This window comes from Lagenorhynchus albirostris, chromosome 7 (assembly GCF_949774975.1).
Source record: "Lagenorhynchus albirostris chromosome 7, mLagAlb1.1, whole genome shotgun sequence".
Classification (NCBI taxonomy): Eukaryota; Metazoa; Chordata; class Mammalia; order Artiodactyla; family Delphinidae; genus Lagenorhynchus; species Lagenorhynchus albirostris.
The window spans coordinates 33165444-33184414 of record NC_083101.1 but is presented as its reverse complement, the minus strand read 5'-3'; the positions used below and the strand labels follow the sequence as shown (position 1 = coordinate 33184414).

At 46.1% G+C, this 18971-nt stretch overlaps 1 protein-coding gene across 5 annotated transcripts in view; it reads left to right on the top strand.

Moving 5' to 3' along the window:
• Positions 1–18269, top strand: part of GALNT12 (polypeptide N-acetylgalactosaminyltransferase 12) — a 53435-nt gene extending 35166 nt beyond the window's left edge. For 2 of the 5 annotated variants that reach the window (XM_060154764.1, XM_060154760.1), the window contains exons 4-10: positions 352–537; positions 3280–3397; positions 4778–4954; positions 7344–7475; positions 9395–9508; positions 14675–14821; positions 17046–18269. In XM_060154764.1, coding sequence (XP_060010747.1) covers positions 352–537; positions 3280–3397; positions 4778–4954; positions 7344–7475; positions 9395–9508; positions 14675–14821; positions 17046–17186 — 1015 coding nt within the window. In that variant the 3' untranslated portion in view covers positions 17187–18269. Of the gene's footprint in view, positions 1–351; positions 538–3279; positions 3398–4777; positions 4955–7343; positions 7476–9394; positions 9509–14638; positions 14822–17045 lie in introns of those variants that run through there. The other 3 variants (XM_060154762.1, XM_060154761.1, XM_060154763.1) reach the window with 3 other exon arrangements.
• The last annotated feature ends 702 nt before the right edge of the window (positions 18270–18971 follow it).

The window sequence follows — 18971 nt, the reverse complement described above, 5'->3', positions numbered from 1 at the left end:
TTGACTTGAAGATGTTTCATTTTAATTAAATGAAGAAATCTCTTGCAGTCTTGAAGAAACTGAAAATGTGCTTTCCGTTTTAAAATTTAGCTTTAATTTTGACATCATGACTTTCATAGAGGGATTCAAATTTAACCAGAATATCCCTAGATGGAATCAGAATATTAAAGCTGTGGGACTTTTCATATCAGGGCCAGAGTCCTAGCTCCCTGCCTCCCCCCACTGCCCAGCAGCCCCCTTTTGCTCACCTGCCAGGGCTGACTTGGCTGTAGACCCCTGGAATAAGAGAAGCAGGCCTTTCTCAGACAGGTGTTCCTCCTTCTAGTGGAAGGCTGTTCTGACTGTTTTCAGGATCCATGAAGAGGAGTTGGCAGTGGTGTGCCCTGTGATCGATGTGATCGACTGGAACACCTTCGAGTACCTGGGGAACGCTGGGGAGCCCCAGATTGGCGGTTTCGACTGGAGGCTGGTGTTCACGTGGCACGTGGTTCCCGAGAGGGAGAGGATCCGCATGCGGTCCCCCATCGATGTCATCAGGTCAGGGGTTGACTTCTCTGAGCACGCATCTGGCCAACTTGTCAGTGAAGGCCCTCAGGAGGGATGGTTAGCTGTTGCCTTTCTTTTCTTTTTCCAGAGTATTTGTTTACTTTTATTAAATATCATTGCTATATATGTGGATTTTATATTGGTGTATATATATATATACTTTTTAAATTTATTTTAAAAATTGTGTTGAAATATGTATAACATTTACCATTTTAACCATTTTTTAAATGCACAATTCAGTAGCATCAGGCACATTCACAATGTTGTAGAACCATCACCTCTACATATTTCCAGAACTTTTTCATCAACCTAAATAGAAGCTCTATACCTGTTAAGCAATAATTCCCTTTCCTCCCCTCCTCCAGCCCCTGGTAACTTCTACTCTACTTTCCATCTCTATGGATTTCCCTATTTTATGTACATCATATAAGTGGAATCACACAATATTTATCCTTTTGTGTCTGGCTTCTTTTCCTTAACAAAGTATTTTCAAGGTCCTTCTAGAACTTCATTCCTTTTAATGGCTGAATAATATTCCATTGTGTATGCATCCACATTTTCTTTATCCATCTGTCTGTTGATGGACACTTGGGTTATTTCCACTTTTTGGTTATTGTAAATAATGCTGCTGTGAACAGCGGTGCACTATTGTCTGTTTGAGTGCCTGTTTTCAGTTCTCTGGGGTATATACCTAGGACTGGACTTGCTATGGTAATTCCATGGCTAATATTTTGAGGACACACTGTCAGGCTCCTTCTGAGCTGCAGGGGATGAGTAGACCTGGGGGTACAGGGTCCAGCTTTGGCCAGTGGGTGAGCCTGGGTCTGAGAAGAGAAGGCTCAAGCGGTGCTGGGTTGCCCTCATTCTTGAGGTGTTGAAGTCATAGTCTGGCTTCTTCCTCTCCTTCCAAGTTTAGCACCAAATGGGAGACAGATGTGGGAGTCAGGCCGGTGGAGGTTGGACTTCAGCTTTATCACTGGGGTATTGACCCAGAAGTGGTGTCGTAGATCTGCACCCATGTTTGGCAGCTGGCCTTCTGAATCCTTCCACCTGAGTCCAGACCTTGAGATGACCCAGTGCTGGCTGGAGAGGAACAACTGTGGAGACGGTGTTGAGAGACAGGGCTGGAGAGGTGAATGGGGCCAAGTCATATCCAGCCTTGAAGGCCAAGGAAAGGGGTTTGGACTTTACTGTGGGTGTTCAGAAGCCACTGAAGGGATTTGAACTGGAAGTGACCTTATTTAGCCTGTTGCATTCTCTAAAGTCTGTGCTGGATGCCACATGATGGGGGGTGGGGGCCTGGAGGGGGTGGAGCTGCAGGCAGGGGCACCACTGGGAGGCGTTGCAGTCCTCCAGCTTAGAGATGATGGTGCAGGAGAAGATGGAGGGACATGGTGGACTCCAGAGACTTTGTGGTGGGAAAATTGAGAGGAATTGAATGGGAATGAGGGGAGGACGACTCAAGGATGACATGTAGGCTTCTACGGGAGCCCTGAGGGGCGGCATCCTGCCCAACCCCTCATTTAACAGGTTTGGAAACTGAGACACCAAGTAGGAGGGATCATATCAAGCGTCACATATGCAGCCTGTGATGCTGACACAAACTGCCCCCACACACACACACGCATGCACGCACGCACACACATGCTCAGGGACACTGTGGCCAGCTATCGTTCCCCTCCTGTAATATCCTTGGGCCTCAGTTTTCTCACTTGTGAAATAGGTATGAGCATATCCACCCTACCTATTTCCTAGCCTTTAGGATGAACACACATGAAAATGCTTTGTAGCCTAGAACCTTCTCTTCCATAGTCTTGCTGTCCTGTTCTCATTGGCCCAGAGCTTGGAGTGCAGGAGAAGCCAATACTTTGTCAAGGCCTGGAAGCACTACTGGAGGATCTTAAAATTTTGAACTGTTAGGCTCTTCATGTTATAATTTCCCCATTTTTAAATTTATTCCTCTGCATCTCTGTGGTGTGTTGACGCTATAGCTTTCTGCGGGGGTAGGATGGAAGCCTTGGGCCATTTCTGAAACCAGTGCCGTCTCCTAGATGAACCTGGAAGGGAGAAAACAGGGCTGGCTGAGGCAGCAGGCCAGAGCTGGCCGTGTGGGTCCTGCAGGGGAGGCCATTCCAACAGGAGAGGCTCAAGCCCTTGGGGAGCTTTAAGATGCCAGAGTGGCCTCTACTGGCCCATAAAGGACATCTGTGAGGGCTGCACGAGCAAGGCCACCGCACCCTTACTTCTGCCACCCTCTTAGAACCTGGTCTCTCTCTTCTCATCTCTCCTTGTTGTCTGTGCTCCTAGAAGTACAAGGCTTTCTCTCACCCTTAGGCCTTTGCTCATGCTCCTGTCTTCTCGGAGGACCATTCCATTCCTCTTCTTGGCTAACTTCCCTTTGTGCTGCAGACCATGCCTCCTCCGAGAAACTTAGCTCTACCCGCCCCCCTCCGCATCTCATGGCTGCTTCTGCATTCCCGCTGGGCCCTAGGTTGGCCTTAGTCATCCCACACCTTGCTCTGTGCTTGCCTGGTGAGATGTCTGTGAGCTTCCCCAGGGCAGGGGCTATGGGGCACGTCTGTGCATCCAGCCCAGTTCAGCACCAGGCCCAGAACGTGAACTCAGGGTATGCTTATATGGATGAATGGACTCCAGACTTGTGGTGAGAAGGGATTCAACTAACTGTGATGGTTTCCTGCCGCTTACCTTGAATTATGATTCACATGCTTCTAGGTCTCCAACCATGGCTGGTGGGCTGTTTTCTGTGAGTAAGAAATATTTTGAATACCTGGGGTCTTACGATACAGGAATGGAAGTTTGGGGCGGAGAAAACCTCGAATTCTCATTTAGAGTAAGTATTCCAGTCTTCTGTTTGGACTCATTCTTAACCTGTTCTCTTTCTCTCTGGGAAGGATGTATTTGCTAGGAGAGCCTGGTGGACTTTTCCTCCATATTGGCAGTTTATCCAACGATCCTCAAAGATGACAGTGGCACACATATCCTGTAATCACGCCTGTCTTCTTGTGTAAACTTTTTTTAAAAATACACTTTTAATAGATTTGGGGCTGGAAAGGGTCTTGCAAGTCTCACCTGGTTCTTTCCTCTCACTCCATAAAGAGGAGGGGCAGAGGCCGGAGGCGGGTAGCGACTGGCTGAAGGTCACTCACAGAGTGTATGGCAGAGACTGGACTAAAACACGGGTCCCTGCCTCCTGATCCCATGTTTTGGAGCCTTGATTTGCTTGACTGCTTGATAAAGTAGCCTCTTTATTTGGCACAGTGACTTTCAAACTTTGACACATAGAAGAATTGTTAGGGAAACTTGTTAAAAATGCGGATTAAAAGGCATGGTCTCTGGAAAGTCAGATTTGATAGATTTACGGTAGGGACTGGGAATCTGCCTTTTGTAATGAGCCCATCTATTGATCCTGCTGTATGTGATCCACAGAGGCCCCTTTGGGAAAGCCCAAGCATTTGGGTGGATTTTCTAGTTAATTGAATCTTGCATTTTAAGTATCAAAACCTTATGTCGATGTTCGTGCTTTTAAATGGAAAATTTTAAACTTTACAAATATTTTATATGGTTTCCTGCTTTAAGAGTTAATAAACAAGGCTTTGACTCTCCACTAAGGACTCACACCCCCCCCCCCCATTATAAGCACCAGATGCTGTCCTTGGTCATACATCCAGGGGACAATGGGGTATTCACAGCCGTTTGCCCCAGCATGAAAAGGCTTCAGATGACTCCACCTGCTGAGTTTTGGAGTGTGCTTTTAATGGTCTTTCTACCTCTTCCCCAGGTGTCAGGCTGCTCTGTCTGCCTCTAGAAGCTCTTCCTGTCCCCCTTCCAAACCTCTCTTCTTACTTGCTGCTTTCCTATCTTCTGTGGCTAGGAGACCAGGTAATCAGCCTGTGCTTTACATAATAAGTAAGTTCCCAGCGAGGTCCACTGTCGGTGCTCCTAGGAGTCAAGCGCATGCGCCTTAGTGCATGGACTTTGGGGTCTGGATTCCGATGGCTTAGTTGTCTTTGAGGCTGCTTTCTTGCTCTTTGACTGCATCCCGTGTCCTGAGTATCCTGGGGGAGTGGCCCCCTGCCCCATGGGGGGTGAGGCCTTGGCAGTGTTCACCGTGACCTCCGTGTGTCCAGCCTCCTTGCTCTGGGCATTGTGGACCTGCAGCTGACTTCCCGCTCACTCCCCACTCCACACCTCCTACCCGCTCTGTGTACAGATCTGGCAGTGCGGGGGGACCCTGGAGACACACCCGTGTTCGCACGTTGGCCACGTTTTCCCCAGGCAAGCTCCCTACTCCCGCAACAAGGCTCTGGCCAACAGTGTCCGCGCAGCGGAAGTGTGGATGGATGAATTTAAAGAGCTCTACTACCATCGCAACCCCCAGGCCCGCTTGGTGAGTTTCCCGGCCTGCCCACGCTCCATCTGGCTGCATCCGAACAACAGCAGCTAATTCTGTCCTCCTACCATAGTAGATCTAGTTCCAGAAATAGAGAGGAAATTGGGTGCTCATGACACTTGTATGGGAAAACTTTATTCCTTCACTTACAGTAACAACAGACAGTTGATTCTCACTATTCGCAGCAGTTAATGCTGTGTACAGGCACTGCAGTCACTGAATTTGGAACCAACTCTTGAGCCATTGCTCGTGGGGAAGTACAGGGTTAGAGTCCTGCAAACCTCTCGCAGGTGGACGTTTTTGTCGATCGATCAATACATAACTTGGTTTTATGTGTGTTTCTGTTTAAATAATTTATTTAATATATACTGTTGATTGGTTACGTTGAACTCATGCCCAAGTGAAGCTCATACAATGCACCTATTTTCTCCCTCCAGCACATCATAGCCTTCTTGCCCTAGGAACACTGGACAGCACTTCAGCGCTACGCTTGGGGGCCATTTAAAACAGTGAAATCACCAACACAATGCAGAACAATCTGAAAACCGTGCCACTAAATAGACCATGAACAGGACACTTGCTTTCAGAACAAGAGCTGAGACGTGACCTCAGCTGGGAACATGCACGTTGGGTGACTGTCATGTTTTAGAATGACTGAAAGCGTGAAGACACCACAAGTATTGATTTTGGGGTTACAAATACATTTTAGCAAAGAGCCTCACTGCCTCTGACACACCACCTCTGCACACCCCAGGACAGGGTTCCCACTTACCTGTGTTCACATAACTAAGGGGCCACGTGGAAAGACAAGAAGCTCTGTCCCAAGACCTCTTTCCTGGCCACTTGATGAAACTCTCTTCTTGTGAATCCTTATAGCAGCCCTTCAGGGTAGCTCTGAAATTTTCATTTTATAGGTGAGAACACTGAAGCTCAGAGAGAGAGTGATTTAAGGAACTTGCCCAAGGCCTCATAGCTGATGCGGGTAGAACTGGGTCCACCCCAGTGGATCTCTTTCTGCTCTGTGGAACCCTCGGGACCCTCACCCTGATCTCCCCTTTGGTCTCTCTCTGCCTCTGGGCTCCAGGGTCATTGTTTCCTCTCTCTTGCCCAGGGCTGCAGGGTAGAAACATCTGCTTTTCCCTGTCACCCAGTCTGAAACCCACAGATCCCTCTTCCTGATGGTTCCCAAAGAGTAATATGTTAGTAAGAGGGGCACTGCATGCACCTTTTGTCTGAATGACCAGTGGCCATGTGTTGAAATGGACATTTGGTTGAAGATGAGGTCATAGTGACTCTCATCAAAGAATGAACTTCTGGGAAATAAGGAGAAATTGGAAATTTTATTCAAATGTTTTTCCTCTCATTACCATTTTGTTAAATGTTTAACTTGTCAAATTTTAATAGTTTAACGTCAGGGACAGTCCTATCTTTGCGCTCAGCATTGCTCTTGTGGTTGCACATTTGCTGTGCTAAATAGATGCTTGCTTTATTTAATAATTCAGAAGTTCTTAATCATTGGGGGCTTCCCTGGTGGTGCAGTGATTGAGAGTCTGCCTGCTAATGCAGGGGACACGGGTTCGAGCCCTGGTCTGGGAGGATCCCACATGCCGCGGAGCAACTAGGCCCGTGAGCCACAGCTACTGAGCCTGCGCATCTGGAGCCTGTGCTCCGCAACAAGAGAGGCCGCGATAGTGAGAGGCCTGCGCACCGCGATGAAGAGTGGCCCCCGCTTGCCACAACTAGAGAAAGCCCTCACACCGAAACGAAGACCCAACACAGCAAAAATAAATAAATTAATTAATAAACTAAAAAAAAAAGTTCTTAATCATTGGTTTTGTCCATAAAACTAAACTTCTACAAGTATTTATTATTGCAGTATTTTGCTCTTACTATCCGAAGAATATATTTAGACTTCAATAGATTGGGCATATAAGGTTTTCATTCATAATTACCTCTAGAATACTTACCTATGTTTGGAAGTGAGTGTTCAGGTATCAGTGGTGAATCAGAACATTATGGCATACGTGTGCTACTGACTTGTTGCTGGTCTGTGATCACACGCTCATGGATGACACATGGGGCCAGGGATGCTGGTGCAGCCCCAGAATTCAGCTCCCTGTCCCATCTGCAGGTGCTTTGTGTTCTTCCTTCCTGTACCTGGCCACACCTCCCTGCAGTGAGAGCACCTGGGGATGTCATTGTTTGTGCAGCAGTCTCTCCTACTAAGATGCTGCAACTATGTCTGAGGCCATTCCTTATCCTCCGTGCACCGTGCAGGCTACGCACACAATAGGTGCTCAATAAAAGCTTACTGAGTGAGTGAGAGAGGGGCTTTGATAGGAAGCGCCGTGGCCTGCAGGGGCTCACTGTTTTGTCATTTTCTCAGGAACCCTTTGGGGATGTGACAGAGAGGAGGCAGCTCCGTGCAAGGCTCCAGTGTAAGGACTTCAAGTGGTTCTTGAGTACTGTGTATCCAGAACTGCACGTGCCTGAGGACAGGCCTGGCTTCTTCGGGATGGTGAGCGAGGTGGGCCCATGCTGGGCAGGGTGTTCCTGGCCTCCAGGTCTGATTGACGAACTCTGTGAAAGAAAGACCCCTTCATGGCGACAGCTGGCCTCTCCCACACCCCTCCCCCCTTTTCATCCACTGTCCTTCCTTCTCCCCTTGAGTCTCTGGGCCTCAGGTCCAGAATGTCAGCACAGGAAGCATCTCAGAATTGGTGAGTACAGCCTCCTATTTTACAGATGGAAACTGAGGCTTGGAAACTTGGTGTTCCCAAGTCCTATTTTTTTATACTAACTCCTATCACATGACTTCAAGTCTCAGTAACTGGACCAGTTACTAATTCCCAACTCAGGGATCCACAAAAGCAGTAGTAGGGAAGGAGAGTCACTTGTGTTATTTCAAAAAACCTAAAAGAAATGTTGTTGGGATGAGGTCAACTAAAATGTCCAGCACCTTTGGCTTTTGCTTGAAACTCCACCAATTTAGGGAGGCCTCTTCTGCTGTGTTGTGTTCATCAGAAGAGCTGTGTTCCATTCTGGAAGTTTTGATAAATACAAAGCAGGGTATTAGTGTGTTCATTTCAGTTAGCATTACGAAAATGTTCAAACATACAGAAATGCAGAGAGAGTGTGTAATGAGCCCTGTCCCTGAGATTCTACAATTACCAAGATTTTGCCTCTCTTGCTTTCCCTCTTCTCTGCTCCACCCTGCCACTGACAGTGTAATACTGAATGAGGTTTAAGATTTCTTGCAGCTCTATTTATTTATGAAATATATTTCACTAAGGAAGTGTAGTCAAACATACTATGCTCTAAAGTCATTCAAAATCATTCTCTATGTGTATCACCAAGTTGATATAGTTAGCTTAATCAATCTGTTTTAATCTTTCGGGGTTGCTCCTTTTTTTTCTTCTTTTTTAGTTTTTCTTGTAGTTTCTTTGGTAGACCACATCTTTTGAACATAGGGAGCTGATTTGAGGTTGAGGTTCTTTGGTGGTCAAGAGTGGGGACAACTTGGCTTAATGACGTTTGAGTTCTTCTAGATATAAGATGCTCTGATTATTCACATCTCCTGTTCCCAGATTCCTTCACAAGCAAAGGGACATCAAGAGCATGCTGTTCTGTGTTTTATGAGCTAGTGGATTGTGGGTTCTTCTTTCTATATGGCTGAGTCTTATCCTCAGGACCAGGCTAGTCAAAGGTGGACAAGGGCCAGGGCAAGAGTGGGGTTCAGAAGGAGGTTCTTTAAACTCTCCAGAAAGGGATTTGCAAGATGTTTGAGTCTTTCTCTGGAGGCTCCTGGAAGGGAGGAGGAGCATGGAACCTCCCATGGTTTTTTGCTCTTAGAATGATTAAAGGGATTTAGATCCAAAAGTACCTTAGAGATGACATTAGATTAGGCAATGTTGAGTGATGGAGAGAGTACTGGACTTGGAGTCTGAGGTCCTGGATTCAAGACTCAGGTATCTCCGCTTACCTGTTGTGTGACTTTGTGTGTGAATCATTGGCTCTGTATTATGCTGTTCCTGTAATCTACAATGATGGACTTCTGATCTGTGGAATGCTGGGTCTCTCAATTGGGGTGTCCTTCGCAGATGTGCGATAGCAGGAGCTCCTTGGTGCGTACGCAAGGTGACAATCCAGCTGTGTTTGGCCTAGTGCAGCAGTAAGGCTGCGCTAATGAGACATGAAGTGGTATGAGCTCTCAGGCCATAAAGAGTTCATCTCTCTGCTCCTCAGGTTTATCATCTTAAAATGGAGCTTATGATTCCTGCCTGTGGTATAGGATGGGAAAACACTTTTAAAACTAGAAATGGCAGGGGCTCTTAGCAATGAGTCCAGTTCTTGAGGCAGCCACTCCTCTTACTCCATTTACCCGCCCACACAGCCTTAGGTGGAATCTGGACTAAAATGCCTTTATGTTTTGTTTAGCTCCAGAACAAAGGACTAAAAGATTACTGCTTTGACTATAACCCTCCCAATGAACACGAGATCACAGGACATCAGGTCATTCTGTACCACTGTCATGGGATGGGTCAGAACCAGGTAGGTGCTGCTTCTTTAATAGATTGACATTCTCAAGCTCTGGGACAATGGACAATGGGACGCTCAGTGCTCAACGGATCATTGGTGTGGGCCTTTAAAGAGGGAGATGAGGGGAAATCTGTGTGTTTTTAAAGCATTAAATATGTGACTTTTTTATTATAAAGGTAATATATACTCATCACAGAACATTTGGGAAATATAAAAAGTAGAAGCAAGTAGTAAATGACAGGACCCAGAGCGACCACCATTATAATTAAGATATATTTACTTCCCGTGTCTTTTTTTTTTTTTAATTAATTTATTTATTTTTGGCTGCGCTGGGTCTTCGTTGCTGTGTGCGGGCTTTCTCTAGTTGCGGTGAGTGGGAGCTACTCTTCATTGTGGTGTGTGGGCTTCTCATTGCGGTGGCTTCTCTTGTTCAGAGCATGGGCTCTAGGTGCACGGGCTCAGTAGTTGTGGCACACGGGCTCAGTAGTTGTGGCTCATGGGCTTAGTTGCTCCACGGCATGTGGGATCTTCCTGGACCAGGGCTCAAACCCATGTCCCCTGCATTGGCAGGTGGATTCTTAACCTCTGTAACACCAGGGAAGTCCCCCCATGTCTTTTAATGCATGAGCTTGGTATTATGTATTTTAAATAGTTGTTATAATGTCTACATGTTTTATAGTCTCTTATTTCCATTACTTAATCATACTTTACTTGTATTGTTAGACACCCTTTGAGAATATCATTCCTAACGGCCCCTTGATATTCCTTTGTGTGGCTATATTAATTACTGTTGAGGTAACTATTTCCCTTTCTCTCTGTTTTTGAGACTATAAATAACCCTGCCACTGACATCTTTGGTCAGAAAAAAAAAAAAAGAGGGAAAAAACACCAACAGATCTGCATTTCAGATGACTTACTCAATTAATACTTTTTTTCTTTACATCTTTATTGGAGTATAATTTCTTTACAATGGTGTGTTAGTTTCTGCTTTACAACAAAGTGAATCAGCTATACATATACATATATCCCCATATCTCCTCCCCCTTGCGTCTCCCTCCCACCCTCCCTATCCCACCCCTCTAGGTGGTCACAAAGCACCGAGCTGATCTCCCTGTGTTATGTGGCTGCTTCCCACTAGCTATCTATCTTACGTTTGGTAGTGTATATATGTCCATGCCACTCTCTCACTTCGTCCCAGCTTACCCTTCCCCCTCCCCATGTCCTCAAGTCCATTCTCTACGTCTGTGTCTTTATTCCTGTCCTGCCCCTAGGTTCTTCAGAACCATATTTTTTTTCATATATGTGTGTTAGCATACAGTATTTGTTTCTTGTATTTTCTCCATTCTGTTTCCACAATTTTGGGTCATCTTTACTATCATTACCCTGAATTATTTTTCAGGTAGAAAAACTTTCTTCTTGAAAGTTTTTTCAGGAAAGTAGACTGCCAGTTGCCTCTTCATTTGTTACGTCTGGTGGGTGCTTACCTTTCTCCTTCATCTGCTGTGTGTTTCTCTGTTTTCTCATTTTGCTTATCTTACTGTGTTTGGGGTCTCCTTTTCACAGGCTGCAGGTCCGTAGTTCCCGTTGTTTTTGGTGTCTGCCCCCAGTGGCTAAGGTTGGTTCAGTGGGTTGCGTAGGCTTCCTGGGGGAGGGGACTGGTGCCTGTGTTCTGGAGGATGAGGCTGGATCTTGTCTTTCTGGTGGGCAAGACCACATCCGGTGGTATGTTTTGGGGTGTCTGTGACCTTATTATGATTTTAGGCAGCCTCTCTGCTAATGGGTGGTGTTGTGTTCCTGTCTTGCTAGTTGTTTGGCATGGGGTGTCCAACACTGTAGCTTGCTGGTCGTTGAGTGGAGCTGGGTCTTAGCATTAAGATGGAGATCTCTGGGAGAGCTTTCGCCATTTGATATTACGTGGAGCTGGGAGGTCTCTTGTGGACCAGTGTCCTGAACTCGGCTCTCCCACCTCAGAGGCACAGGCGTGACACCTGGCCAGAGCACCAAGACCCTGTCAGCCACATGGCTCAGAAGAAAAGGGAGAAAAAAAGAAAGAAAGAAAAAAATAAGGTAAAATAAAAAGTTATTAAAATAAAAAATAATAAAAATTATTAAAAATAAAAAATTAAAGAGTAATTTAAAAAAAGAAAGAAAGAAGAGAGCAACCAAACCAAAAAACAAATCCACCAATGATAACAAGTGCTAAAAACTCTACAGAAAACCCCCAAGAAACAGGACTTCCCTGGTGGCGCAGTGGTTGAGAGTCTGCCTGCTGATGCAGGGTACACGGGTTCGTGCCCCGGTCTGGGAAGATCCCACATGCCGCGGAGCGGCTGGGTCCGTGAGCCATGGCCACTGAGCCTGCGCATCCGGAGCCTGTGCTCCGCAACGGGAGAGGCCACAGCAATGAGAGGCCTGCGTACCACAAAAACAAAACAAAACAAAAACCAAGAAACAAAAAACGGACAGACAGAACCTTAGGACAAATGGTAAAAGCAAAGCTATATAGACAAAATCACACAATCATACACATATACACTCACAAAAAGAAAAAGGAAAAAAAAAATATATATATATATAAAAAAGGAAGTGAGCAACCAAATCAATAAACAAATCTACCAATGATAATAAACTCTAAATACTAAACTAAGATAAACATAAAACCAGAAACAAATTAGATGCAGAAAGCAAACCCCAAGTTTCCAGTTGCTCCCAAAGTCCACCCCCTTTTGGGATGATTCATTGTGTATTCAGGTATTCCAGAGATGCAGGGTACATCAAGTTGGTTGTGGAGATTTAATCCGCTGCTCCTGAGGCTGCTGGGAGGAATTTCCCTTTCTCTTCTTTGTTCGCACAGCTCCCGGGTTCAGCTTTGGATGTGGCCCTGCCTCTGTGTGTAGGTTGCCTGAGGGCATCTGTTCTTCCTCAGACAGGATGGGGTTAAAGGAGCAGCTGATTCAGGCACTCTGGCTCACTTAGGCCAGGGGGAGGGAGGGGTACGGATGCGGGGCGAGCGTGAGGCGGCAGAGGCCGGTGTGACGTTGCAGCAGCCTGAGGCCCGCTGTGCGTTCTCCCGGGGAAGTTGTCCCTGGATCACGGGACCCTGGCAGTGGCGGACTGCACAGGCTCCCGGGAGGGGAGGTGTGGATAGTGACCTATGTTTGCACACAGGCTTCTTGGTGGCGGCAGCAGCAGCCTTAGCGTCTCATGCCCGTCTCCGGGGTCTCTGGAGCTCCTTTAAGCAGCGCTCTTAATCCCCTCTCCTCTTGCACCAGGAAACAAACAGGCAAGAAAAAGTCTCTTGCCTCTTAGGCAGCTTCAGACCTTTTCCTGCACTCCCTCCTGGCTAGCCGTGGTGCACTAACCCCCTGCAGGCTGTGTTCACGCCGCCAGTCCTCTCCCTGCGCTCCGACCGAACCCTGAGCCTCAGCTCCCAGCCCCCACTCGCCCCGGCGGGTGAGCAGACAAGCCTCTCGTGCTGCTGAGTGCCGGTCGGCACCGATCCTCTGTGCAGCAATCTCTCTGCTTTGCCCTCCGCACACCTGTGGCTGCGCTCTCCTCAGCGGCTCTGAAGCTTCTCCCTCACCCCACCCCTGTCTCCACCAGTAAAGGGTCTTCCTAGTGCATGGAAACTTCTCCTCCTTCACAGCTCCCTCCCAGAAGTGCAGGTCCCGTCCCTATTCTTTTGTCTCTGTTTATTCTTTTTTTTTTTTTGCCCTACCCAGGTACGTGGGGAGCTTCTTGCCTTTTGGGAGGTCTGAGGTCTTCTGCCAGCGTTCAGTAGGTGTTCTGTAGGAGTTGTTCCACGTGTAGATGTATTTCTGATGTATTTGTGGGGAGGAAGGTGATCTCCACGTCTTACTCTTCCGCCATCTTGAAGGTCTCTCCAGAATTAATTCTTAAATGAAATTATAGGATTTGATGTGTAGTGCCACATTGCAAAGCGGTTTTTAGGGCAGTTTCATCAGTCAGGGCCCAGGTAGATCGGTCTGGGTTAAGTGCTGAACTGCAAGTTGGGCAGGGGAGCAAGACCTGGAAGTTCTGAGGACCATAACAGGACCCTGCCCGGGAAGCAGGCAAGCCTGCCAGGGTGGGCCCAGGGGAGGATGCAGGAGAGAGCAAAGCATTGGTTCTGGACCTTCAAAGCCTTGCTGTCCTAAGTAAGGTGTCAGACACTGGAGACGAGGGATGGGCATTCAAGTTTTCCTCCAACCTGGAGTCACCCCGATTCCATTTGAATATTATGCACCATTATGGTCAACAGTAAGCTTTCATAATTCGGACCCCTACAGCCTTAAAATTTTCAGGTTCTTCAACCCCCTTTAGAATAGCACTCCTCAAAGGTGTCCCCACGTGGTACCATCAGCATCACTTGAGAGCTTAGAAATGCAGATTCTCAGGTCCATCCCATCCCTCCCCAACCCACCTCTTGTCTTGACCAGCTTTCAGGGAGATTTGTTTGAGAAGCAGTGCTCCATATGCCTTAAGAACAGTCACCTGTGTCAGAGTCTCCTGGAAGCAAGGGGATGGATCATGGTGGATGGGTGGCTGTGGGTCTTGTTAGAAGTGTAAAAGTGCAGCTTCCTAGGCCCCATCTCAGACAGAAGGAATCCTCATTCCCTCTTTGGGAGTGGGGCCTGGAATCAGCATTTTTCCTAGGCACACTAGGGTAGGAAAACCATTGCTCTGAAGAACAAGTCCTCCTGTTAGCAGTCCTGTTGCCTGCTTGTGCACAGAACTTTTATAGTCTCCAAGGTATGGTTGCCTCCATTATATTTCAGGGGAAGGAGGAGGAAAGGAATGAAGAAAAGGAGAGGAAGTGGCTGGTCAAGGTCACAGAGAGCCCCTGACTGCTGGGACCAGTCCATCTTCTTTCCTGCCATTCTGCAACAGCCTGGGGATAGGCACAGCGGGTGTGGGGTGACCCAGGAACCAGCCCCACCCTCACAATCTAGCAAACGAGAAGGATGAGAAAGGGCCCCTCCATTCATGCTTGCTAAGCACCCCTCCAAAGGTGCACGTGGTGCTCCGGGGACACAGGCTGGTGTTGGTGGGTGAGGGGAGAAGGCTGGATCCCAGCACCCACGCCCTGGTGACCCCAGGTTTTCATCCCTCTTTCTAAAGACTTCCCTCTTTGCACATCAGAGGGTAACCGGCACATGTTGGCCGCCCTGTTTCTAGTTTTTCGAGTACACGTCCCAGAATGAAATACGCTATAACACCCACCAGCCAGAAGGCTGCGTGGCGGTGGAGGCCGGAATGGATGTTCTCATCATGCATCTTTGCGAGGGAGCCACCCCAGAGGATCAGAAGTTCATCTTGCAGGAGGTAAGGGAGCTGTCTCATGCCTTCCTTGCTGTCACTCCTGGTCCCATGGGCTGCAGAGGGGAGTCTAGAAGTAAAGCAAGTCCCTAGCAAGTCTCAGGGATGTGAGACTACATACTCCTACAGGAGACCAGGAACTTCACAGTGACCCCAAGGGATCCCATGGCATCCAGCACTCATAGCACTTTCCTTCTTTCCTCACTGTCCACTCCCTTTCAGTCTTCCTGTCCTCCTTACACTTTAAGCTGTGACTGGCTGGAATGGGAAGAGGCGCTGTCGCCAATGTGTTCAGAGATCATGTGGGGTTCAAACGAGTGAAACAAATTGCCAAGTGTGAGGACATGAGGTTAGATCCAAGTAGAAGCCACTCCCGTTGTCTAAGTCTCATTTTTCCCAGCTCTAAAGTGGGGACAATAATCACAGCCTTGTCTACCTCTAGTGAAGAGTAGATGTATGGCCAGAAAGAGTCTTTGGAAGCTGTAAAGCTCTATAGACATTAATTGTTACTTGTATAATAACCAAGAAAACCTCTCTGATGGAGTTGGTTCTCTATCAGAAGAGCCATTGTTGATTTGGAACTGGGTGTTATTTCACGCCTGAAAGGCACTACCTCTACCATGTTTGCAGTAAGCCCGTGGTGGGACTCATACACCAGTCATCTCCAAAGACTCACTAAAAAAGCACTTGAGGGAATAAATCCAAAGAAAATAATTCAGAAGAAAGAATTAGTTCACTTTTATGTCAATGGAAAACTTTCATTCCCAGCCTGGCCCCAGGGATAGAAAGATTCATCTATACTACTTATAAATGGATTAATTCTAAGTATAATTAGAAGTTGGAATATGCTTTCCTGTAGAAAGTGTTATGATTAGCAACGAAATTTGCAGGTTTCCTGGAAAAACCAGGCACCATAGTGCTGTCTATGTGATATAAAAAATAATAGGGAAAAATATTTTTGTAAACCCCAAAAGTTTTGTCCTTCCCTTCTTTCTTCCAACTGGAAGCCATTGTAAGCCCTCAAAGAAGAGTAATGCAAGATAGAAATCATGGGGCTTCCCTGGTGGCGCAGTGGTTGAGAGTCTGCCTGCCGATGCGGGGGACACGGGTTCGTGCCCCGGTCCGGGAAGATCCCACATGCCGTGGAGTGGCTGGGCCCCTGAGCCGTGGCCGCTGGGCCTGCCCACCCGGAGCCTGTGCTCCACAAAGGGAGAGGTCACAGTGGTGAGAGGCCTGTGTACTGTAAAAAAAAAAAAAAAAAGAAATCATGAAATTGGTTTGAAATGTCGTTAAAATTTTACCTTAAAAATCTTTAATTTCAGTGACCATTTAAGCAAGTTTCTTTAGAAGGGTGGGAGGAGGGAAGTTTTAATTATTTACTTTCACATTATTCTAAAGGCAACTTATGAGCACCTTTAAGGGCTTTCCAGATTAATATTATAGAGATTCTTTTGCATCTAATTTTATTTCCAAGGGTTCTGTTTCCCTGGAACAGGTATGCCACTTGTTCTGCCCTTTTGCTTCTCAACCATGATGAAGTTCCTTGGGGCTGTACAGCTTACACCAGAGAGAGACAGAGGGAAAAAAATAAACTCCAGAACTTGGGGAGAGACTTGCCAAGTTAACTCAACAACAGTTGGGGAAAGAAGAAATGGGAGAGGCAGTAAAGAGGGTCATTGTCCTTCGGGGTTTGGGAATTGGCATTGTTTGCAGAACCAGCTTCCTCTCTGGTGACCTGTACCCTCACCCAGCCGGTCTGTGGCTGAGCTGGGACTAAAGCCAAGTTTCCAGATTCTCCACTTAAATACATAGGAGAAAGAGACTACCAGAGATGGAATTAGTTGACCTAAGAGAAGTGGAAGAGATTAATAAAGGATCTTTGGTCCTGGTTACCCTGAAGGAAAAGAACATCAGTAAGGGTGAGATATAGGGTCTGACCGATCCCAGAATGGCCAGCAGGTGGCACCATCGGCCCTGACGGTAGAGTCACGGACCCCATGAAGAGCTCCGGGGAGAGACAAGCATGACATACGTTTCTACACGCCTGGCCCTCTCTCTGCACAGACAGTCATGGGCTGCCTTCATACCTGCAGACACTCACTACTCAATAAATATTTCTGAAATAATAAAAATCACCCTGAGCACTTAACAACACATTTTAAGGAAAAGATACTTTCTGAGGAATTGCTTATAATTATCTTGAACACCCAATGTCTATTATCTTTTGTAGGATGGTTCTTTATTTCATGTACAGTCCAAGAAATGTGTTCAGGCTGAGAGGAAGGAATTGAGCGACGGTTTTGTACCACTCTTACGAGACTGTACCAACTCAGATCATCAGAAATGGTTCTTCAAGGAACACATGGTATGAAGTGTCACTGTACTATGGAGCCCATCTAGAGGAGATGGGGGGAGCCCCTGGACTCCGTGTTTAACAGACTTAGCTAAGCACAGAGACAGACACACCAAACACTTGGCTGCTCTTCTTTTCATAAGGAAATCATTCTGTGATTTGTGAAAGTGATGTTGGCTTTAATAAAAATGTGAATAAGCTTTGTACTGATTTTGAAAACTTTAAAATTGTTCCCAAATACCCTGTTTTCAAAGGGTAGTCATAAAATGTTAACTCTAGGTATTCAGAGAATTAAAAGCTTTAACTATTTTTCTATCAAGATGTATATTCTACTGTCATGTCTTTTTATTCCCCTTAGCAAAAAGGTAAATATTTTATTTTGGTATTTGAAAGGATTCCCAGGTATGAAGATGTTTGCATGGAAATTAGACTCATGCAATGTACTTTGCATAAATTGATAATACCTCAAACATTGGGTTAAGATTTTTCTCATTGTAGATAGGTGGACACTGGAACATTATATTGATTCCTTCAGGTCATTGAGATAATCTAGATTTATTTAATAAAGAATGCTATGTGGTTATGTGTTGCTGTCATAGTCAAAACTTTATGTTAGTCGAAGAGGACTCACCAAAGTTGAAACTTCAAGGGAACAATTTGATGTACTGGGCTAATATAAACTTCAACTGCACAGAGTAGACTTCTGACAGTGCCTAGCTGTGGGATGGCTGGCTACTTTTAGTAATTACCACAATGACTTTAAAACATGTTTATATCATTTTTAATTTTTATCACACATTAGTGTCAGGGAGAAATGTAATGCTGTATGTGAAATTCAGTTTTCAAATTTGTTCATTAATAATATTTGGTCATTTCAATCCATGATAGATTTTGTGCCACAGCAGCTGCTGCAGTTTCTCTTCATAATTCTGATTTGTGAACGATCCCAGATCTACTTCTGAGATCTTGTCAACTTGATGAAGTCAATATGAGTGATTTTTTTAAAAAAAGCAAGAACATTGCCAATCTTTGTTTTTGCAGTCAGTCAGATGTGAGAGATGACACACATGTCTTCAATTGATTAAAAAGCATCAAATTTTGTCTCAGGCTCTTTTTTACACATTCCCCTTTGAGGGATGCAGTTTAACAATTAGCCAGGAACAAATCCAGTTCACCTGGCTTGGATCAATCTGATACATCTTAACCACTCTGAACTTCAGTTTCTTCATCTGTGCAATGAGAATAATGAAACCAAGCTTGTGGGGCACTTGTGAGGATTAAATAACATAGAGCAGGTGAGGGCTTAGCTTAGTCCCTGGCATACAGTATGGGTTCATTAAATTTCTGTTTTCAAAAATGCACTTTATAAAATGTGAAGCACAGTAAACATCAGTAGGTGTTTATTCAAAAATAAATATTAAATAATTTAGTTATTTTATCTTTACAGGATTAAATAGCTCCTCAGCAGGCAGGAATACGATATGAACTCCTTCCAGCACAGCTCAGTTCTCCTGTAAATGTAATATGCTGTGAGGCCAAAGCTTCCCTCCTCCATTGTGGTAACTTATAAAGCAGGTGAGATGCCCCCTCGGCCTGTAATGGAGGTAAGAAGTCCTGCCCTGCCCCCTCCTCCCGCCCTTCCTGCAGTGTCAGTCTGAGCTCCATTGAAGGGGTGTCAGCCCCTCCCAGGGTATAGGAAGGCAGTTCAGGCAGACGGAAAATTAATGCTGATCAAATTCATAATGAGTGCTGGGAGTCTACACAAGCATTTTTGGGTGTGTTCACTGGACACTGCCGGTAATT